The 23,290-nt window shown below is 36.4% G+C and overlaps 3 protein-coding genes and 1 non-coding gene across 5 annotated transcripts; all 4 read right to left on the reverse strand.

The window, feature by feature from the left end:
- LOC147558638 (fasciclin-like arabinogalactan protein 17) lies at positions 1-4,354 on the reverse strand. Of its 2 annotated transcripts, none has more exons than XM_086660389.1 (3): positions 2,652-4,354; positions 592-713; positions 1-492 (listed from the first exon to the last, which is right to left on the reverse strand). In XM_086660389.1, the coding sequence occupies exons 1-2, from the start codon at positions 3,967-3,969 to the stop codon at positions 640-642; spliced, it is 1,392 nt and encodes a 463-aa protein (XP_086516515.1). In that variant the 5' UTR covers positions 3,970-4,354; the 3' UTR covers positions 1-492; positions 592-639. The 2 variants fall into 2 exon arrangements, with proteins under 2 accessions (XP_086516515.1, XP_086516514.1); XM_086660388.1 differs by having other exon boundaries at positions 1-495.
- Positions 4,355-11,593: 7,239 nt separating this feature from the next.
- Positions 11,594-15,299, reverse strand: RHF2A (RING-H2 group F2A). Its single transcript, XM_086660390.1, has 9 exons — positions 14,889-15,299; positions 14,285-14,425; positions 14,116-14,162; positions 13,626-13,688; positions 13,431-13,539; positions 12,855-13,243; positions 12,640-12,747; positions 12,185-12,526; positions 11,594-12,051 (listed from the first exon to the last, which is right to left on the reverse strand). Exons 1-8 carry the CDS (start codon positions 14,892-14,894, stop codon positions 12,238-12,240), a joined length of 1,152 nt encoding a protein of 383 aa, XP_086516516.1. The 5' UTR covers positions 14,895-15,299; the 3' UTR covers positions 11,594-12,051; positions 12,185-12,237.
- A 4,679-nt stretch (positions 15,300-19,978) lies between these two features.
- On the reverse strand, positions 19,979-20,052 carry TRNAE-UUC (transfer RNA glutamic acid (anticodon UUC)). Its single transcript has one exon. It is a non-coding gene; the product is annotated as a tRNA-Glu (tRNA).
- A 1,152-nt stretch (positions 20,053-21,204) lies between these two features.
- Positions 21,205-22,243, reverse strand: LOC147558641 (uncharacterized). Its single transcript, XM_086660391.1, has one exon. It carries the CDS (start codon positions 21,921-21,923, stop codon positions 21,396-21,398), a length of 528 nt encoding a protein of 175 aa, XP_086516517.1. The 5' UTR covers positions 21,924-22,243; the 3' UTR covers positions 21,205-21,395.
- Positions 22,244-23,290: the final 1,047 nt, after the last annotated feature.

Genomic DNA, 23,290 nt, shown 5'->3' on the forward strand with positions numbered 1-23,290 from the left:
TGAATCATTTAAATTTTTATTTTTATTTATTTGCTCACAATTTTCCATGTTCTCTTCTTTTATTTCCTTTAACCATCCATCAGTATGAGGGTGAGAGACATATGGACCACCCTCCATCTTCAACCACATTTATATCTTAATTATTACACTCCACCTCACCCACCCCTTCATGAGCCCCCATTACAAATTTCTCAAAAATAATATAAAAAAAAATGAAAAAGATAAAAAAAATCTATTTACTTAATATTTTATGTGCCTGCCCCTAGTAACACCGACACTTTCTTTTTGTTGTTTTCTTCTTTCTTGGGACTCCAAAAGTCAGCTTTCAAAAAACATCTTCAATCACAACCACTACTGACTCATTGATTGCCTTTTGTAAAACCCAATTTTAGTAAAATAACATGAAATCAACAACAAATCTATCTATATATATATATATAATCTTCACCATGGACTGAGGTTTTGTACATCAATTCTCCCTAATCCCATGCCCTACTATTAACAAAAAAAAGGAATACAAACACAGAATTAGTCAATGGTAAAAATCAGTAAAAGAAAGAAATGGTAATGTTAAGGAGGTTGGGAATTTACCTGTGAATTAGGGTTTTGGGACGAGTTTGATTGAGAGGAGGAATGTTTTCATTGGCAAGAGATGAAATGAGAATCCTGACCTAATGCCCCTAACATTCCACATGCTACTTCCAACAACTTCCCTGCACCGCCACACCAACCAAAAGTCACACTCACAGGTTAGAAAAATTCAATAACAATTCTTATAACACTAATACTATTTAGAGAAAAATAAAAGAAACTATAGTATTAAGGTGGATTTGGTTGTCTTTACTCTAAAATAATACGTGAGTTGAATTTATGGTGATGACAACTGTAAAGCATATGTCCACTATATAATGTGATTGAATTAAACAACAAATATTAAAGCTAAGGAAAAGACAATAGAAAATAAATCATTGGAAACAATAAACAAATACTAGGACCAAGTAAGCATTTGCTGTTTTGGAGTGGAATGTATTTGGTGTAGATTCTCTCTCTCTCTCTCTCTCTCCACTATTGTACCCTAAAGTTGGATGATATTTCTACTCAAGGGTACCTACCTGAACTTTTATGTTATTTTCAGTCTGCTTTCTGTTTTTCAGTCTTTAATTCCACCAAAAGATAATTAATTTTCACCAAGTATTGTTCTATAACAGTGAGACATATCTAATATAAATTCAAGATGTCTGTATTCTTAATGTCACCTAATATATGGCCAACTGCAATATATAGGAGTGTTTCCTACCATGAATGTATAATAGACATAGTTGCAGTCAAATACTTCTAGCCACATAAAACTTAAAATCTTCAGCATTCAACTAGTTAACTAGGAGATTTTTGTACAAAGATCTTATATACCCTTTCTAAAAAGCAATTTAGACATATTATTGTGAGTAGTTGACAAAATTACTCATTCAAATACTGCTAATCGGCAGTTCACTATTGAGGCCACAACAACCCTTTTGTAAAATTATGCGTATAATCAACTAGTAAACTGCTTTTACGACTAGTCATCTAAAGCATAATGATTTGTGAAAAGATTAAAGCTCAAAACTAGCAATTCACAAGGACCCAGCATATGATTTTACTCAGTAAAACATCTTTCGGAGTTAAGACATTGAAATAGTAAAACCATCTCACCCACCAGAGGTTTTTATAATAAACAGACCTACCTACATGAGGTTCCTATTTTACTAATGGATGCATTTACCTTTAAGAAGAAACTTCCACAATTTTCTCTTGTTGGTGATTGAAGAGTTTTAACTTTTACCATAAACAACTCAAAAAACAACCCTAGATTGGCTAATTTTTCATTATGTTTCACCTAACCAATGGAAAGAGACATTGATTATCTAAATTAATGGGAAACAGTCTACCAAATACCAAGTCATGTAGTTAATATCCAAATTTCACACTAGCTGGATTAACAAGATTATCACCCTGAAGAAGATAAATCCAACATCATTGGTTTCTACTATTGGTGATTGACGAGTTTACCTCTAACAACTCAAAGAATTGCCTCTAGATTAGCTAATTGTTCAATTATATCCCTTCTAACTAATGAACATCACAGTATTGCCTAAACTAATAAAAAATTAAGCTACCAAATCATGTACTAGTTAATATCTAGATTATGCCTTAACTTGCTTAAAAAGATTATTACCACCTACTTCCAAACGTAGAACTTAAGTATAATTAGTAGTTTAATAAACTATTAAGAAGATTATTGAACATTTAGAAGTCAATTATGGAATAGAAGCTACACCAAAGCCTTAGTTGTTCTGCACTTTTTACTATACTATGCTATTGTTTCACGGAAGGAAAAGCCAAATAAGACAACTCACAGAACTAAAACTGAAAAAGACAACAAGTTGCTAGTTGGAACTTGATGCCCGTGACACAAACCCTAACCCACCACATAATCTATCACCGGAATACTTTTCAGATGAATTTTCAGATGCCAAATGGGAATCAATCAAACTAGACCACATTTCAGAAAATCACAATTGAAATCGAACCGAATAAGACCATAAATAGGAATTCAAATAATCAAACGAATAATTGAAACTAAAATAAGTAAAATTGAATGAAACCCTTACCTCTCCTAGGTTTGACAGCGATTTTAGTCGATTGAACCGTCTTTGTTTTCTCTTCTTTTACCAATTCTTCCATAGGAAACAATACTCCATCAATACCTTGAACGGAAATCCGACCATCCGTATAAATATCAGGATCAAACAGATAAGCAGATTCATCACCACTACCAAATTTTACTGACCCATCAGCTTCTTGAGCAACAACCTTATGTGGTAATCTTAAAGTATCATATTGAACTTTACCAAATCTTCTGACAGAATTATACATACTTTCCTCTGTTTGATATTCAGGTATAATATGGTAATACATTATCTGTTCAGGGGCACCAGGCTCACTCAATTGATCAGTTGTGAGTTTAGCCATGGCTTCATCATTAGGAGCAAGAACAGTAATAACATAACCTTCTGAAACTAATTTCCCCATTTCAGTAGCTAAAGATGTCAAATTTACCAAAATATCTGCCATTTCATTGTATCCACCATAATGTAGAAGAGTTTGAATGAAATCCTTTACCTGACTTTCACCATTGAAATGATGGCGTGGACCACCGGGACCTGGTGCCGGTGCCGGAGCTAAAGAAGGTCCCGGAGCCATTGCGTCATAAATAGGTAAAGCTGGTGGTGAACCAGCTGGTGCTGGAGAAGAAGGTTTTTTCAATCGGTGAGTTCTTGGATCAACTACTGGTGCTCCTTCTGGTAATACAGCTGAAATAGATCTTAAACTCCGGCGACGATTGAAATCTTCTTGAACAGATCTAGGAATTAATAACCGTTCGATCCCGTGGATAACTCCATCTGGACGGATAATCACATCTGGATGGATTACTGTTGCTAGATCGACTTTCTTACCGGAATCCTTACTTGCTAAGTGAAGATGTTCACGAGAAAGCGTCCGATGACGAACTGATGATGAAGATGAAGATGAAGACTCATCCGGCCACTCATTCGATCCAATCCTTTTCGGAATAATATGAAACATCAATAAAGTTTGAAGAGACCTAAGATTACCAGGTTCAAGTAAAAATCTCTTAAATTCAGGATCAAGATCACGTTCAAGAGCTTCATTCCTTGGAGCAAAAATGGTGAGATTATGTTTACCAACAGCATCTTCAAGAGTTTGTAAAAGTAAAGCTTTCTCAACAAGTTCTGAAAGTTCAGTATAATGTGAGTCAAGAAGAGCTACCAGTACTGAATTTGAGTTGATTTGGATTGAATTTGATGACTTTAAAGATGATTTTTCCGGCAATGCAGTAGAAAATCCGGCGGATAGAAAGAGAAAAAGAAAGAAAAGTTTAGTAACGTCATAGATCTGAGAATCCATGACGATTGAAAAGAAAGAAAATCCAGAAGAACAAGTTATAAGTAGAGAGGGAAGAAATAGAAGGAAGAAATAGAAGGAAGAAATATAAGTCAATAAACAGTGGTTAGAGTTTCTCTCTCTATCTCTTCAAGTTGAGAGGAAGAGGAGTTTGATAGAGGCTTGCTTGGGTATCTTTTTGTTTCCGGCGGGTATTTTTCGTTTCTTTTCCCTTTTAGGTCTGAGTCGTGTTTGTTTTGTTTGGTAGAAAGAGTTGGGGCGGATTTGAAATGGGAATATTAATTTGGGTTTGGTAGTGGGTTGTCGATTCCGGTGGGGAAAGATTGATTAGATGGTTTGCCTTGTGGCAAACAGATCTTAGTCCTAGCGACGCCATAGTTTTGTTTTTTACAGGCTGTATTGTGGGTTCCACGATGAAGTCTACGGCTTGGCTCAACTTGTCTCCAATATGATAGTGGAGCGGGTAAAATCACCCAATATTGTTGTTAGCACCCCAATACTCGGGGATGAGATTGACTAAGACCAATCTCGTTTGACCCCAAACATCTATTGACAGTCGGGCACGGATAGATCCCTCCGAAATCCAAAGTAAGACTTCGGATCCGGATTAGTCAGAGAGGTTTCAGACTGGTCCAGTCAGAGCCCTTGATTTGTGTTTCGGACTGACCATTCTGAAAGCTTAGGCAAGATTTCAAACTAGACCTGGACTTGGATCAGTCCGAGAGTAGGGTTCCCGAGATTTTTAATGGTGGTTTCAAGGTTCTTTCTTTCTCTAACTCATTATCATAGTCATAGTTTGGAATCAAAGTTCTTTCCATGATGGTTTTGCTTTCCTTCTCTTTCTAAAACAATATCTTTTTATCTCTCTAACCCCTCATTGTTAATCTATGATGATGGGTTTGGAAACAAGGTTGTTTCTATGATAAGGTGTTGTTGATGATTCAAAGAAGGAAAAGAGATAAAAAAAAAAAAAAAAAAAAAGAAGAAGAGAAAAAATATAGGGCGGGGCCGACTGGGTGTCTCCCTAGTTTTCTTTTTTGAGAATTCGACTACGATCTACATCAGTCGTTACAAGGCATAGATACGTCATGAACATGATAACCGCCTAACTTAAACCATGCAAGAAAGAGGCCTAAAACCCAACAACATGAAAGAGGCCTAAAGTCCGACAAATTTATTACATTATTTACTTTATTTAAAACTTAAATTATAGGGGATAAATCACGATGACAAACTGCTTCTATCTAGACTCGGTCCACGACCTCATGGGCTTAAGAGGGGTGTTAAACCAATACCTCCCTAGTTGGCACCAAGTCCAGCGCGAAAAACAATTTCACCGAGTGCCTTTAGCCGCCGCCTATGATATTTCACTCCGGGGTGGTGCTACGTGTACATAGTACATAAACCAACCTATTTGTGCATATACACCACGGTCGTGTAGTTTGGTGGATTTGTAGCATTAGTTGCACCCTTTAAGGTTGGTTCAATTCACCCTCATGTTTAGTGTAGTATCTTTACGTTAGAGTAGTGTTTTATGTACATACTTCATTTGGAATGGTACTACATGTATACGTGACAATATGTCTGAATATGTACACCATTTAAATGAGAGGAGGGTTGACAACTCGAGTAGATCATAACACACAACAATCCACTAACATCACCCTTTTGTGTGAAGAGATGCACAAATAACCGACTCATTTGTATAGTTATTACTTTTTTACCTTCGTCGTGAGATAAAAATGGTTGTTTTATATTATTTCGGAATGTGATTCTTTTTTTTTTCAAATTTGACATGTCAGATTCGATCATCAAATCATGTTATTCACCTAAAAAAACTTGATTGATTCAGTCGAATTTCTAATGTGCCCATCTTTTAGTTCTAGTGATAGTGCTAATTACTAATGGAGAAAGTGCAGCAAATGCTTTCATTCACCAAGAGTTAATACTTGAGCTCAGCTCAAGTTGAATCCGCCAGAAGAAATGGTAAGGGGGGCGGGACCCAAGCCAAGACTGAATGGTGTAAAAGTGTCGCGTGGCTTATAAACTTTACTAAAATGAAAGCTGAGTTGTTGCTGTCTAATAACTGTTCTCTTAAACGCAACATTTTACTATATAAAACGTCAAGTAACGGCGACATTTGACGGAGACGTACCTCCTTCCTTCTCAGAAAAAAAAATGAATGGTACTCGCCGTTACGTTAACTCAAGGTTGGATTAGGTGAAAGTAAAGTTTTAACCATGGTTAAGTAACTGTAGTTAGATTACAAACTTCATAGTAGTATTTTCTACCACAGAATACTACTCCTAGTGAATACCCACCCACCGGGTTGTGTCGGTGGAGATGTCAATGGTGGTGATGATATTTGACATTGAAGTGGAAGGGAGGGGGGGACCCTTGCTCTGTAAAGTTTAGTCTCGTCTCACTGTCCAACTAATTATTTTTTGGAAGGTACCTTCCGTGTTGCTAATACCACTTGCCAAACAAAACCAAGAAATGCCACTATTCATATTTAGGTTGTTTCTCAAATAACCCAACTTTATGATCAGTTTCATGCCTAGCTCTCTATTTTATTAAAAATACTCAGATGACTCCCTTATTCAGTTACCGTTATAACACCGTTAACTAGTCATCATCTCTCTTTTCCACTTCATCGCCTCTCTCTGCCACCTCATCTTCTCGCCACTTCATTGTCTTCACCGGCGAAGGTCGTCGGGCCGACAACCTCCAAATATTAAAAAAAATATATTTTTTTGCTCTCTCCTCTCTCTCTAAAAAAAGATCTTCTCATCTCTCTCTCTAAGCAGATCTAGAGAGAGGAGACCATTGAAGGTCTGTTTGCAGACCTTCAATGGTCTCCCCTCTCTCTCTCTAAACGGAAAAAGTTTTTTCTTTTTTATAGGGAGAGAAAGGAAAAAAATGTTCTTTTTTTATTTTAATGTTTGAAGGTTGTCGGTCGGAAAATTGTCTGGTCCGCGAGCATTGCCGGTGAAAACGATGAAGTGCCGAGAAGATGAGGTGGCAGAGAGAGGCAATGAGATGGAGGAGAGAGAGATGATGACTAGTTAACAGAGTTATAAAGGTAATTGAAAAAGAGATTCATCTGAGTATTTTTGATAAAGTAAGGGCTAGGCAGGAAGAAGCTGGTCATAAAGTTGAGAGCTATTTGAGAGATAACCCTTATATTTATCATGGAAAATGATATAACCCTAGAAAAAAATCTACACAATAAAAGTGTGTTTGGTTGCAGGATTCCTAAGTAGGATTCCTATCAAAAGTGGGATTTGGTAGGAATCAAGAATCCTTGGTCTGTTTGGCTACCAAGAATCCTAGGACTCTTGAATCCTAAGGATTCCTAATTCCAAAATTTGTATTGGACCAAAATCCCACCCTACCCCCTAGGATTTGCTAGGATTTTGGATTAATGAACCTAAATTTCAAACTTAAAATGAACAAAAAAATATTTCCTTCTACAAAATCATTATTCTTTTTCAAAATCATTATTTTCTTCAAAAATCATATTTTTTCTAAAGACGTTTAAAAATAGTCAAATAATAATAAATCATAGGATTCTTAGTTGCCAAACAAGCCAAAAATATTACTTGGATTCATGAATCCGTGGAATCATGAATCCCAAGGACTCATGAATCCGCGGATTCATGATTCCGCCATCCAAACACACCATAAGTTTAATCCAAATCTAAACACAGATGGATCAACAATTTGATTTGGATGGAGAAAATTCATAAGAGAGAGAGAGAGAGAGAGAGAGAGAGAGAGAAAGAATTGACATGAATGACATGGGTTATTGATTTCATTTAGGTCTGAAGTAGACTTTAACTTTTAAGGGCTTGTGTTGTTGAGTCCATTTTGTGGACGTAATCTTACATTTTTGGTTTGGTATTTTGATTTATTTAGTCTGTCTCAAGGTGTTTATGTAGTGTTTTACTGACCTGCATAACTAGAGACTGAAATCAAATTAGTGGAGGGTGGAAATTTTGCAACTTACTTTGTGATTCATTTTAAACTCCTTTTTTTCCATAAATTTTAAGAGTGTGTCGCTTAAGATATCCAACTCCACCGTCTAGTAAGGTGAATCTCTCTAGAGACTATGGAGTACAAAAATATTGTCTTTAGTCAATAATGTAGCTTGCGTGATCAAATCGCTCTCAACCATTCGTTAAGATGAAACAAGTTCGATCAAAATTTTCTTATTTTATTTTCATTTTGACTGACAAAGACTTTCCTTTTAATACAAACTTAACATGATCATGTATCCCAAACATTTATCAACAAAAAAAATGTCATACACGTTTCTCTTCAAACTTCTTATTTTTTTTCCATTAAGATGAAATTCCTTTCCATGTACTAATATTTCATGTTAGACACCATATACATTTCTCTTCAATACCGGCCACAAAACCATAACCATTTAAGTAACGAAAAACGTTAAGCGGCTAAGAAAAGGGAGGCGACCACAACCAAAAGATAATGTCGGCGGCTTTCATTGGTTGAGCCACTTAAAGATCGAAGTGTCCCAACCTATGAGGGTCAACCACATTGGGTGTTAATCGACTCTTTATTTTCAGGCCATGTCTTCTCTTACTTGACCCAAACAAATTGGTCTGTATAGCTGCAAACACTTGTTTTCTCTCCCTCGTAAAAGAGAGAAATATGGGGAACATGTTGTGCGCTCTCTTCATATTAGGAAAGGTTATATGAGTACCATAGTATTTTCTTTTCAAGTAAAAAATACAAGTACGCCTACAAGATATACAAGATATTCGAAGGCAGGCGATGCCGGTAAAAAAATATCTAGAGTGACATAAGGGTAAAAGGGATGAAGTGCATACTACATCTTTCTAAGAATCCTATGTGCCTTTAAAAATATGGTCACACGAGAGCGAGGGGCCACATGTACCTACCAACACCTCATTGACAATCTTTTTTATATGGTTTGTGATCTTCCAAATTGATCAATTCATCCAAGAATGCAAACTAATGTAGAGACATAAACAACATAGGAATTAAAAGGTAAGATGTCCAAATGCAATTTACACACCTAATATCCTCTTATAAATAAGTTATGGTAGGGCATACCAAAAACGAAGTAGTGATTTCCTTCTCTACTCATCTTCTTTTTGCAGAGAAAGTTCTAATCATATTTTTTATATTTAAAAACTAATTTATTAGTCATAATTATTTTATTTTATTAGAAAAGTAAGGGAATTGGGAGTTTCAGACTCTTTTTTTCTTAAGAAAGACAAAAGGAGACAATTAGTGCATCATCATTCTAAACAAAAATTGCACCGACAGTGTTTCCCACTTGCCAATTATAATAGGTGCATTTTTCCTATTAGACTTTTTTTGTTGTTGTTGAAAATATTAGACTTAATTAAAACATGGTTGATGGATCCTTTTATATTTGTTAGGTTTATATTGCTAATAAAAGGGAAATTTAAGAATGAACTGATTTTGTTTGGATGCCACCTCTTATATTACCTTTGAATTATATTAAAAAAAACATCTCAATTTATTTGTTTATTGAACTTGTACAATTCCACCTTTTGTATATAAAATGTTATTTGATATTCAATTCAGCTGATGTTTAGAGATACGAACTTAATGGTTGTTAATTTGCATTTCGAAAACCTAACCAATTAATAAATCTGAAGGGTCAAGACGTTTTCAGAACACATATTAGACGGTCAAATTAACAATGTGAAACTTATTCCAACTATTCAAATATTTTTATCTTATGATGTTTTTTTTTTGTTGAACTTTTATCTTATGATGCTTGTAAATGAAAATTTGTCATATCCTTTTTTTTGTTGAATTAAAATTTGTCATATCCTTACCTTCCCAAAAGTTTCTCAAGTTATATGAGAAATTATAAGGGATTCCAACTTTCGAGCACCTATCGTTCCTCTCCTGTCTTGACTTAAGCCACATATTTGTTAAACAGAATCTTGAGATCAATGTTAAGTTTTTAAGTTATAAAGATAAAATTATTATTTGGTTATAAATCCAACCTCTGTAATTTGTTTAGTTATAAACATAAACGTAAGTATTTGTATTTTGTTTGATTAAAATCTAATATACTTTTTTAAAAGTTTTAAAGGAGTCTCCCCCCGCGTAAATATTAAAGGCACCTTTTTTGCTTCCCAAACTTGGAACTCCGCCTCAAATTTGCCTTGGGGAGATGCCTATAACCAGGGGCATGCCGGGCCCAAAGTGACCAAAGCGGCCGCTTTGGTGGGCCCCAACTTGTTGAAGGCCCTCTCGATTCGATATTTTGTATGTCAGCTTCCAAATAATATTTATATTGTTACCAAACTTTTAACAAGAATGAAGTTGTAGTTTAATTTCGTAAGGAGAATGCATGCAATATAGTTCAACAAAAAAAAAAAAAGAATGCATGCAATAGGTTAAGTGTTCAAATCCACCTATAAACATTATTAAAACTTACTTTTTTTTCCTAACTTGTCTTACATAGGGCCCCCATTTTAACTTCGTTTGGGACCTCCAAAATACTTGGGCCGGCCCTGCCTTTAACGCATATAGCAGGCGCCTTTAAAACTTCTCTATTTTTCACAACCCTTCTCCCAGCAACTAGCTGCAACCTTCTCGCAACCAATGGTAAATCGTGAAAATACCTAAGGAGTTGTAGATTAGAACAAATTAAGTGATCATTTTACTTTTATTATATTACCAAAAATGTCTATGACCACCACAATGTCTTGAAACATCTGTAATATTGTATCTCACACTAATAACAAAGACATTTGAAAGGTCTCAAACAAATAATAGAGACATGGTAGACATTTGAAAGGTCTCAAACGAGAATAATATTTTAAATGTCTGAAACGAAAAATACAGATATTTCGAGACATTTGAAATGTTCCAAACAAATAACACAGATATTTGGAGACATTTCAACTGTAGCTAGCCAATAACACTAGTATTACCAAGGTCAAATGAAGGCCAACTCCAAGTTCAACTTTGGTTAACAAAATCTCGGTTCCGCTAGTAGTTAGATAGATTGTTTCAGAACTCAGACCTGGATTAAATTTGTTTCTATTTGCATGACTACATAGACTGATGGTTGTCAATATAATGATGGCAACAGCCAACAAGGCACTGAGGCAGATTCAGATGGATCTCTTTTGCAAAAAAAGAAATTCAGATGGATCTTTATTCCCCAGTTCCATCATCCTCTTAGTCATCACCACATTGCAATCCCCAAATATTGATCCGAGTTAAATCTCAAATCCAAATCATGTCTCATTAGTAACACAGAAAATTGCTATTTAGCCCGAAAAATAGAACCGACAACAAGCCGACCGTTGATTTAGCCGTGTGGAGAAAAAAATGGCCTGTCCAACGTAAGTCCAGCATGTTCGTTCGCCTGTCGTCGGCCCTATTTTTGTGGCCATATAGCATTTAAGTCCTCACTCAAAGATTAGCATATGGTCAGAAGGTAAAATTTGTAGACAACCAAGCCAGAAACTACGAAGTTCCCACAAGAAAACCGAAGTCAGCCAACCACCAAACAGAGGAAATGTTTGTATATCATGCTATAGTCAAACGATAAATGGTTATATTTAATCATGCTAAGATTTACGGGTTTGGACAAACTGTCATCAGAATTATTTATAATCTCCACAGAATTGAAGTGTTCACCCTACAGACTACAAACACATCCACGAAGACACTACTAGTATAAGTCTAAGATTTATTGTATACTAAATAAGATCTAAAGTTCTGCTCTATAAAAATACATTTACATGTAACATTGAACACTAAAATCGAAACTTTTTATCTTTTATCTTTCTTTTCAGGTAAAGAACCTAATTTGGTGGCCCGATTAGGTCCCAGTAGATGTACTCTCGATACGACTTACCCCGTCAGGTACTTAGGTGGGACTTAATTTTACTCACCAAATCAGGTCTTCCCTTTGTTTTTATTCAGAATCAGGCTAAACTTATCCCTGCTTCTCTCATATATACTAGTAAATACTAAATAGAAGGAATCCAGAGCATAACTTCTCCAGCAACCCGTACCATGAAAATCAGAGGTCCGAATCTGAAAAGAAAAATCACTTTCTAAGTCACAACTAGCTGGTAAAGGAGATGTTGGTTCACATGAACAATAACATTGAAATATGCAAAATACCACTCAATAACATAAGGATTGGATACCACATAGGGTTGGTTACCTTGAAAGATGAAATGCCGAGGAAGCATTATACTGTTAAGGTACCGATAACATCTAATTTGAACCTGAAGTAGCAGCTGAGGAAGCTGAAGGATTGTTTTCATTCGAAATGTTGCTACCATGAGTGTCCGAGACTGAACCCCTTTCTATGTTATCTGATACTGAAGCATCGGATTTTCTATTGTTTTCTCTGGTATCAAGGCGTTCAATGAGTCGTGAGACACTAGCTATTCCAGCATTTACCTCTTTTCTTACTTCTGAACCAAGATCAGCCATGGGAGTGTTTCGAGCAAACAACCTCTCTTTCCAACCTTTGGTACTTTTTGTAATTGACTCCTTGTACCTTCAATGAGTACTACTGAATTAGTAAAGTTTCATCTAACTACACCTAACAAATTGGAAAAAATCGATCTGAATTTACTGCAAGGGAGTAGGTTTTCCTAGTCTAATATATACCTTGTTGAAACAGCAGAAAAACGAGATTTTAAAGATTCCGAGAAAGCCTGGAAGTCTGATGGGCCTGCTCTATCTTGATTTCCCGGGGAAGTTTGACTGACCGAATTACTAATTGAAACATACAACAAGAATTATTATTATTATGATAAAAGGTACAATCAAGAAATTGATCGGCTACCAGAAGACCTGCATGGTAAAATATTTGTGGTACTTACGGAGTATCAAAGGCAATACCACGTTGATTGCCTGCATCGATACCAGATTCAGATACGGAATCTACTCTCTGATTGGAAGACTGGGAAGAATGTAACTGCGTGGTCCCAGAAGAGGATTCTTCTCCAACAGCCATAAGAGGAGAAGTAGGACTGGATGATCCAATTGTAAGAGCTGGTTCATTTTCACCACCTTCATGAGCTGGAGAGCCAGGACTAGGTGTGTTAGGATGAGGGGATAACACCAACACATGCGGACGACCCTGGCCTGTTGATCTATTTCTGTGGCTCTCCCTTCTAGCAATATGATGTGCCCTCCCCATTGCAGCAGCAGCTGCCAAGTGTTGGATAATCCGCTCTTCAAGTTCAGCATCATTTGCACCACCAGTCAACTGCAACACAAAGTTAAAAAAATATAAAAAAGCGAGCTTGCATGAGAAAACTAGATGAAGAAATTTACAAAATGTCGATGAAAAGTGAAAATGGTTAAAGAACGGAAAGGAAGTTATTTGGTGCAATTCACAATCACCAAGACGACAATACAGTGATTACAGCTACAAAATGAGAAAGGATATTTACATGTTGTAATTCAAAATCACCCAAAGTGGGATGATGAAATATTGTGGCATTTCGTGGTCGGTTGGACCTTACTGTCCTCTCTTGCTCTACAGCCTCGAGCAATTCTTGGCTGTATTGAAAAATATATCCCGTTAGAATAGTTATTTGGAAGCTTGTATTTGAACTAAAAAGACCAAGTAAGCAAGACAAATGAACCTGGTAGCATCCTTCAGGCTGATTGATTGCCAACACATAGGACATTGAGAGCTTCTCTGACACCTAACAAAAGCAACCTAAAATCAATTATCATGGTTCTTCTTTTTCTTACCTACCAAGTGAGGTAGCTATAACATGTACTTTGAAGGGAAAAAAAGACTTCTAAGACCACATTCTAGCCAAAAAACAACCAAACTGGAGTCTTCTCTTTTAACATCCTGAATCTCTAACAGATTCATCAATTCTTTTAGGCATTAAGCAGTTCAGCCGGAAAAAAAATGAAACCAATTGAATCAATTTGAAGTATTAAACTAATTTCTCCCAGTTCCTAATAACTCGCTTTCGGCTATGAGGGGACATGAATGGTGTCATGGTGAGTTTCTCCTATATTCTACTGCTGTCAAGTAACTCAAGTACTCCCAAGTCCAAGTAACTCAAGTACCCCTGGGCCCAAGAAACTCGCTAAGTAAGAGTAAATATGCTTACATACCATTCTAGGATGCATTGAAGATGAAATTCGTGCTTGCAACTAGTCACCTGCAACAAATTTGTTTCTTAGAAGCACATCCCCAAATGACCCAATTCGTCAAATCTAGAAAATATATAGCACAATAAATAAACCAATTCATGTAAAAGGCATGGACAGATAAACGACTTACAGTCGAAGGATCACTGTCGCAGAAATCTTCAAGACATATACTACAAGCATCATCACAAGCTTCTTGTATTCCACCCTCAACAAAAGCAGCAGCTGAGGTCAGGTGATTTTCAGATACCGTGTTTTCATCCATAGCTGAAGCCTACCAAAACCAACCCAAATTAATCAGTAAATAGCCAATTTTTCCCATTTTCAATCTTTTAAAGCCAACAACTTTCAGAAAATTCAGTTTTCCTGGTCAATAAATCAAACTCCACCATTTTCTACAGCATTCATCATTTCATAAGAAATTTATTTCCTTTCACAAGTTAAGTTTGATCAACTAGTAAAGTCAACTCCTCTACAGAAATATTGAACAATTCAAATACGAAATTTAAAATTAAACATCAGAGAAGTTGAAATCAAAATCCAGGACCACGAAAGGATCAATCTTTGGAAGAAACGTTTCACAAAAAACACACTTTTGAGTCTTGGACGAACTGAATTAAACTGAATCAACATGGATCTAATCAAAGCTAACAATCTAAATACAAATTACAGAGAAATAAATGATGATCGAAGTTTAGTTTCTGTTCGATTTTAGAGATTAAAAGTTCGGCGCTTACCTCCATGAGAATTGGTCTGAGATAAATAAACTACAGGAATCGAGAAATCGCCGTTGAATTTCGAAATGGAGATTCAGTTCATGGATCTATGATCTTGAAATCCATTGCCGACATCGAGATAGAGAGAGAGAGTGAGTGTTTAGAGAGAGAAAGAGAACCCTAAAATGGAGAGAGATAGAGAGAGAGAGAAAGTAACGTTGAGATGAGAACACGTCCTTTGCTCTGCTTTGTCCGAAACTGATAAGAGTGATTGATTGATAATCTGCTCTTTTCGAACATTTTCTCCCCCACTCCACATCATCTACTTACGATTGCATACATCACGGTCCAGGTGATTTATCTTACTATCGATTTATTTGATGGACGAGTGTCTTGTTTGAACATTTCTGTCGCTTGACTGAGGTGGTTGACGTGAATCAGTCAAATCAGGAAGCTGACCATATTAAACGGTAGTAATCACTAGTTGAAACGTAGATCACACGATTAATGATAAGTGGACCAATTGTTTAAAAGGAGAGTGTCCTGCTAAAGGCATCCGGCCAAATTGTTACTTGCACCCAAGAGAAGATTGACCTTAGTCCATCTCCCGTTAACCCCAAACACCGGGTATAAAAGACACAGGGCCGTGTGGTGGGGGGTGCGGGCCGTGCGCCCGCACAGGGCCCCCCACCATAAGGGGCCCACTTTTCTATTAGTTTCTGTTTCGTTCTATTTCGGATTATTTTATAACCCCTAGATATATTATTAACAAGCGTGGATAGCTCAGTGGGTAAGTTGGCAAATTTTACACATAAGGTCATGTGTTCGAGCTCCTTAGAGAGCAACATTTTTTTTCCCTAATAAAGGCCAACTTTTTTTTTCCCTAATAAAGGCCAACTAGTTCAACAAAAAAAAAAAGGCCAACTCTCCATACCACCATGAAATATTTTAAATGTCCATTCCACTTAATGTTATTGGTTTAATTCAAATATAATTTTAATATTCAAATAATTTCTTGTACTATTTGCGTAATATAAAATACACTTAGGTCTCTCTCCAAATCTCATATCTTTCACACAAATCTCTATCTTGCAATCTTGTTTATTTTTATTTTTTCTCTCTAACTCAATTTACAATCTATCTCATTTGTCTATCTCTCTCTTGTGGTTCCTAATTTCGAATAAAAACCTGTACTAATCCAGGACAACTTTATTAGCAAAAATGTTAGACTAATCATATAAAGTTGTTATTCATTGATTTTAGATTCATCATTGTTTTACTAAAACAATTTACAGGTGAAATTTGTGTTATCACTTCGCGCGTGTAAATTTTGTTTACCTCACATCTATACAAAGGGTCCCGATTAAGTTTCGCACCGGGCCCCTAAATTGTCAGACACGGCCCTGAAAAGACATAGATTGATCCATGGGTGAATTACTGAACCCCCACCTATTCATAATATACATTACTGAAACCCCCACCTTTTCATAATACACTTACTGAACCCCCCACATTTTAGGAAAAGGTGTGGGTTTAGTAAGTGTATTATGAAAAGGTGTGGGTTTTAGTAATTATTAATTAGAGATAGGGTTTCAGTAATGTGTATTACGAAAAGGTGGGGGTTTCAGTATCTCCCTCGATCCATCCAAAAGTCAAAGCAAAGGCTCAGACTCGGACTATGGTCTTAGACTGGTTTGAGTTTGGGACCCGTCCGAGGAAATTTCATTTTTTTTTTTTTTTTTTTTTTTATTTTTAACTACCACCAACACTTCAATCACAAAAATAAAATAACACGATTCTTGTCTAGAATCAAGGTTGTTTTTTTATCAAAGTTATTCCCATGATGATTGTACTCTATTTCTCTCTTAAAATAAGATCTTTTCTCTCTCTGACTCGTTGTATATCGATGATGATGGGTTTGAAAACAAAATTGTTTCCTTGATGGTGTGATTGATGATACGAAGAAGAAGAGACAAAGAAGAAGGAAAAGAAGAGTCGAAGAAGGAAAAAGGATTAGAGCAGTAAAAGGGACAACGTGGTTCGGGTGCTTGCCCCAGTAGACACCCAACCCGTACTGAGTGCTAATAGACACCTGATGTGAATAGTAATTCCTCCCCGTTCTTTTAGAGCAATTTTTGGGTGCCTCCAGTCGAACACAAATGGGAGCCCGGGAGCCCCACCGCGAGGTCAACCCTGGGGCTCCCGAGTTGGAGCAACCAAAGGGTGGGCTGGGGCTAGGGTCGGGAAAACAGTCTGAAAATCAGAAAGCTGGCCTTAACCAACCGATCCGAGGCAACCCGAAGATCGAACTAGATCCGGCGCGGTTGTACCCGGCCCGAATTTTCGGGCGGGCACGGGCGGTATTCTGGTAGGGGGCTTACCTGAGTACCGGCCCATAAAGACTGCCCGAAATTCAACCCCGACCCGGCCGACCGAATCATGTCTGAAACCCGCCCGACCGAATCATGCCCGAAACCCGCCCGTTCCCAAACTATACCCGTGACCCATCTCGGTACCCGTTACCCGTGACCCATCCCGGTACCCGTTACCCACGACCCATCTCGGTACCCGCGACCCAATCTTCTAATGTCTAATCACTTTATGATCCAACGACTGAGCATCAACAACCGTTGGATCATAATATCTTGCCTATAAATACCTCTCAATTCTGTAACCTAAACCTAAAAACTGCCTCCTCTCCTCACCGACTTCAGTCACTGCCTCCCTCATCTCCCTCACGGCCTCACCCTCACAGACTTCACAACCCCCATCTTCCTCAAACCTAAACGACCAAAACCTAATAGACTAAAACCTAAAAGAATAAAACCTAAAAGATTAAAACCTAAAACTTAAACTATGTTGTTTAGACCTAAAATAGAAGGATCAACATCACGTTTTGATATTGGATCATTTCGACGGAAACGGCTCCCTCTCGGCTTCTTTAAAGCAAAATGGTTAGTAAACCAAATCTCTGTCTTAGATTAGATGTATTTATAGATGTGAATCATTTATGATGTTAAATTTATTTTTTTGTTTTGTTACATACGATCACCGATCGAAGCAGATGTGATGTTAATGTAAATATATATATATTTTTTTAAATATGAGATGGTTATAGATCAGAGAAGTGAATCATGTGATGATACTAATTTTTTTTTTTTATTACATATGATCATCGAAACAGATTACGGATGTGATGTAACTTTTTGTGTAGAGATTATATATATAATGGAAGTTCAACAAAAAAAAAAAGATTAGATATATAATGGATGAAATTTAGTTTAATTTATTGATATTTTTAATTATGTTTTTTTAATATATATTATATTTTATTAAAAAATATAATATTCTTATCGAAGAAACCCGAAACCCGACCCACCCGAGCCCGTTAGATCCCGAACGGGCACTCGGGCATAGTCGGGCCGCAGGCTCCCACATGCTCATATTTACCCGTCCAAACCCGCCCGATATCCCGATCGGGTGACTTGCTCTCCCGCCTATTCCGAAATTGTGAACCCGAACCCGCCCGATTCCCACCCCTAGCTGGGGCCAATTGAAATTAAAATGAGATCCCATTCACACTGTCTTCCAAAAAGTAATAACGTTTGGCCTAGAAAGTCCAAAGTTAAAAAGACCAAACCTCAAGTTGGAGACTTTTTTGACAAAAAGTCTAGTACTAGTGTCCCTTGATAGAGAAGCTTTTGTGCAGGTTTCCCACTGATGGGAAAGATTCTCAGTTTTGTCTCCTTCACTTTTTCAAATAGCATACAAAGTAAGCAACTTGTGATGCCAGTGCAAATAACTGTTAGACAATTTGTCTTTGGAAACACAAATAAGAGGGATAGAAGAAGGATGGAGATTAGAGGCTTGAAACGTGTACTAGGTACACTTTCCTTAAAGCATTATTTGCCCCCTCTCACTAGAGATTACTTGAAGGGTACAAGGCGAATTGCTTCCCAAGATATGACAAGTCTTTGTGAAACTACACCAAGTAACTTGTGGAGATTTCACTAAAGGAGCATTAGAACATAATGAAGATGACAAAAGTTTTCCGACATTGTTTCTACATGTTGGTTCATCATTCATCTAGTTTGTTTAGAGAAAACTTTATTTATAGAAAACAAAGAGACATTTTTGAAGTAGAAAATCTTTTCACAAAAAGAGATATCTCTCCATATAATTTATCAAAAGATATAACTATTAGACATAAATTTCAAATTCAAATATTATAAAAATTAATTTCTGATTTTATAAGATATATTACTTAATAACTTGTCCAAAATTCCAACAATAACTCCCTACAAAGATTGAAGTTACTGAAACATCCACCATCAGTCATTAAGTTCACCTTATCTCTGTGATTAGTTATTTGAGTAGTGCCTATAATGTATTAATTGTTACTAGTAATGAGCAAAGAGGTTCTATACCTTATATACCTTACCTGTGTTTGCATATATTCCATTTCAATAGCTCATGTGGGACTAAAGGTACACCTTTATAAGCACTCCTTTTATTAGGTGACATCAAGTACATGTATGAAAGACCATATTTAGTTTTACATTAGTTTGGCAATTGTTCAGATTTTGGGTTATAGATGGAAGACCATTATTACCTGAGGATGTCAATGTGTTGTGGGTCTGTGAGATCTGAAATTTGGACTACACTATAGGGGCTAATGAAAGATAATATCGACTGGTTGTTTGTGGTTAGATCGCCTGATGCCTCTCGTATGTGAACATTCTCTTGTACTTCACATTTCTTTTGGGAACTTTCAACTCAAAATCAACTAATAGACAAAACCTAGTGGCCTAGTCCATAGGATATAACTCTTGCAACCATGTTCCACTCATACGAAAATAGACTCCTTAATTTCAAGCACTCTCTCTCTCTCTCTCTCCCGATGAGCTCCCTCATATTCGTAAACTTTTATTTAAAGATAGAAAATAGGAAACAAGATTGAAAAGAGACAGAATCAGAATAGAACCCTATAGATTCTTCATTCTTACCACAATCACAACCTTGTAAAAAGAGTAAGCAGCAAAAGTTGGTATTAGTGTCAAGTAAACTGTTAGTGGGAAAGGGAAGAAATAGAAGAATGAAAACTTAAAAAGTTCCATTGCCGGGATTTGAACCCGGGTCGCCTGGGTGAAAGCCAGGTATCCTAACCGGGCTGGACTACAATGGATTTGTGTTATGATATCAGAAGAAATCTTACTTGATTTATTAAGTAAGTAGGATCCTCTGATTGAAGTGAAAATTGCAAGATATCCCAAAGAATAAACTTTGATCTTCCATCCCATTGGTCATGACCAGACGATTTGAGCCAAATCAATGTTCATGTGGTATTCTTACTCCATAATCAGTTATCTCAAAGATTGATCTCATATAATTTAATCTTTAAATAAAGTAAAGAGCAGAAATCTTTATTAGTTCATAAATCTTAATGTTCTTTATGTTATTTCTTCACGCTGTATTAGTATCTTCTAATGATTTTAACCCCTTTTGAGTCTTTTACAAAAAACCATACATCCAATCTGGGAAATCTACAATGTCATGTTATTGCTGTCTGTTTTGGTTTGATAGCAAGAAAATCAATTATTTTGGTGATTATATTTTCTTTACAAGGTTCGTAGAAGTAATTTTGTAGAAAAGAATCACCAATTTAAGTTAACGGTCTTAATTTTGTAGAAAAGAATCAGCGATTTAACGGTCTACTATGACATTAACATTGCAACTAAATAATGCAAGTAACTTGTAACTTTAGAACGGTTTTCCGACGACAAATGCGGTTTTCCGACGACAAAGGCGGTTTTCCGACGACAAAGGTGGTTTTCCGGCGAATGTGACGGGAATGTAAATTAGTTTTCTTAAATTGTATTATCAGTTATTTTGGTGACCTTTAGGGTCTTTTAATCCGTGATCTTTAGGATCTTTTCATCTTTTTTCTATCTTTTTCGTCAGAGTCTAGTCCCATTTCTGTCTTATTCATGAGGTACTTTGCATTTAAAGGTATGCAACTCTCATGAAGTTGGAAGAGAGAAATAACAATTACATCCATGTAAACAATGTGATTTTTATCACTTATGAATGGAAATCGATTCCCGTGGCTTCAAAAAAAAAAAAAAAAAAACTTGTAACTTTAGAAACCACTCTATCTCGGAAAAATGAAGGCTATCAAACACAACTATACCAAACAAACTTAGAAAATTCACTTCCCCTAATTAAACACCATAATACTAATTAATAATTAACTTTTTTTTTGTTGAAAGAATTAATAATTAACTTATTATACCAATTTAAACCCACACACACAAAAAAAATATTAATTAGAAAACACAAATAAAATAAATAAATAGAAATACCATATGAACATCATAGAACTTTATTTTACAACCCAAATATCTCCAATCATTTGAATGAAAATCAAATTCTAAGCACAATTTGACAGTTATTACAGTTAGACCCACACACAGAGACCCATCCCCTTCATTCATTAGTAATGGTGATAAAGAATTAAGAAACCCATCATTACTGATCAGAATCTTTCTGAGAAGGATTTCTCCAAAACCCATTACTATAAAACTTATCCCACATCTCACTTTCCATTTCTTGAACCAAATTTGATGTCAAATATTCAGATTTATCTTCTTCATTATAATTACTCTCAGGCCAAAATTCATCATCATCTTCATCAACACAAACAGAATGAATATGAATCTCTGTTTCATCATACCCACACTTACATTTCCTTCTCTGAGTCAAAACCCCTTTCTTCTTCATCATCCTCTTCATCTTCTTGTTCTTCAATGCTTTCTTACACAATCCTGCTGGAACTTTGTAAACAGCTAGAACCAGAAAATTCATTATCCCACAGGGACAACAGCAGCAAACCGCCGCGCATTCAGCTGCTGTTCCTCCTGCTACCTCGGCGAATCGGCGGCTTCCTCCCTGTGACCGGTTTCCGGTGAATCGGAGACTTCCTCCGGGTGATTGGCTTGATAGTAATGGTTGTCTCCTGTTTGTTATTGAAGGATGGAGGATTACTTGCCGAGTCATTATGTCGAATCGGACGATTCCGAGTTGACTCGGTTAGGGAGAAAAAAACACAAAAACAGAGTAAGAAATGAACCAAATTGAGGGAGGAAATTATCTTGAATATGAATAAAATTAGGATTTTTATTTTTGAAGAACAAAGATCCTGAAAGAAGGGAAAGTATGAAATGAAGTACTTCTTTCAAGGATCTTTGTAATAAAAAAGCAAATGTCAGGAGAAAACGGAGGGGAAGATCTCCATTGTTTTGCTTCCAATTCAGGAAGCTAGGGTTTCAAAATGGGATGTTCTGATTGAGCTAGAGGAAGAATCGGGGAACTCTCTCTTTTTCTCTTATTAATTATAGGACTGACTTTTTTTTATGTATCCGATGGACAGGGTTGGATCAATGTATCCGTGTCTTTCTCCACCAAACTCGTTGTTTGAACATTTCAAAACCAATTTTCAAATTTAGTAGAATAGAAAGGTAACAGAGAAAGACTAAAGGGATGAATCTGAACCATCTCGTTTAGAACGATAAAACTGAAAACTAAATAAAGATTCGTATTATTAGAAAACAAAGAAATGTTTAATTGAATTCTTTTCACTTATAATATGAATATTTTAAGTCCTTGAGTTAATTCAATGTTTCTTGGAAATTTGAATTATTTTTCGGGAACCATAGATGCAGACGAGATCTTCGTCAAGGATGACAAATAACATCAAATACACACCTCATAAGTATCTATAAATCGAACTAAATTAACTTTGTTAGAGCAACTCCAATGTGGGGGGACTGGGGCTCCCAAATTCAAAATTTGGGAGCCCCAGCCCACATGCTCCAACCCAGGAGCCCCGGGGCTGGGCTCCCGGTGGGGCTGGGAGCCCCATGCTCCCTGGCTCCCAAATGGGAGCCCGGGCTGGGGGCTCCCAGCCCCCAAAATATGGCCGTTGGGAGCTCCAACGGCCATATTTGGGGTGGATCCCCTTTTTAGGGGATCCACCCCACTTTATTTTTTTTTTTAAATTTTTTTTTTTAAACTAATTTTATTTTTCTAATATTCTTATTATTTTAAATACTACTTTTTTAAGTATTTTTCTCTAATTTTTATTTTTTTTATTTTTTTTGTGTTTATCTTTTTGAAATTATCTCTCTCGAATAATATCACATTTTAATTCATAGTCGAAATCTAATAATTCATAGTCGAAATTTAAAATCAAAATTTCGCACACATGCTTCGCACACGTATAATATATTGATTTGGGAGCCCCGGTTGGGAGCCCGACGTTGGAATTGAGAAAAGCCCCGGGGCTCCCAAAATTCAGGGGCTCCCAAAATTGGGAGCCCGAGCCCCACATTGGAGTTGCCCTTAGGTCTTCAAAGAGTTGAATA

This window comes from Eschscholzia californica, unplaced genomic scaffold, assembly GCF_041429995.1.
Source record: "Eschscholzia californica isolate CP2 unplaced genomic scaffold, dmEscCali1.0.p SCAF_2, whole genome shotgun sequence".
NCBI lineage: Eukaryota > Viridiplantae > Streptophyta > Magnoliopsida > Ranunculales > Papaveraceae > Eschscholzia > Eschscholzia californica.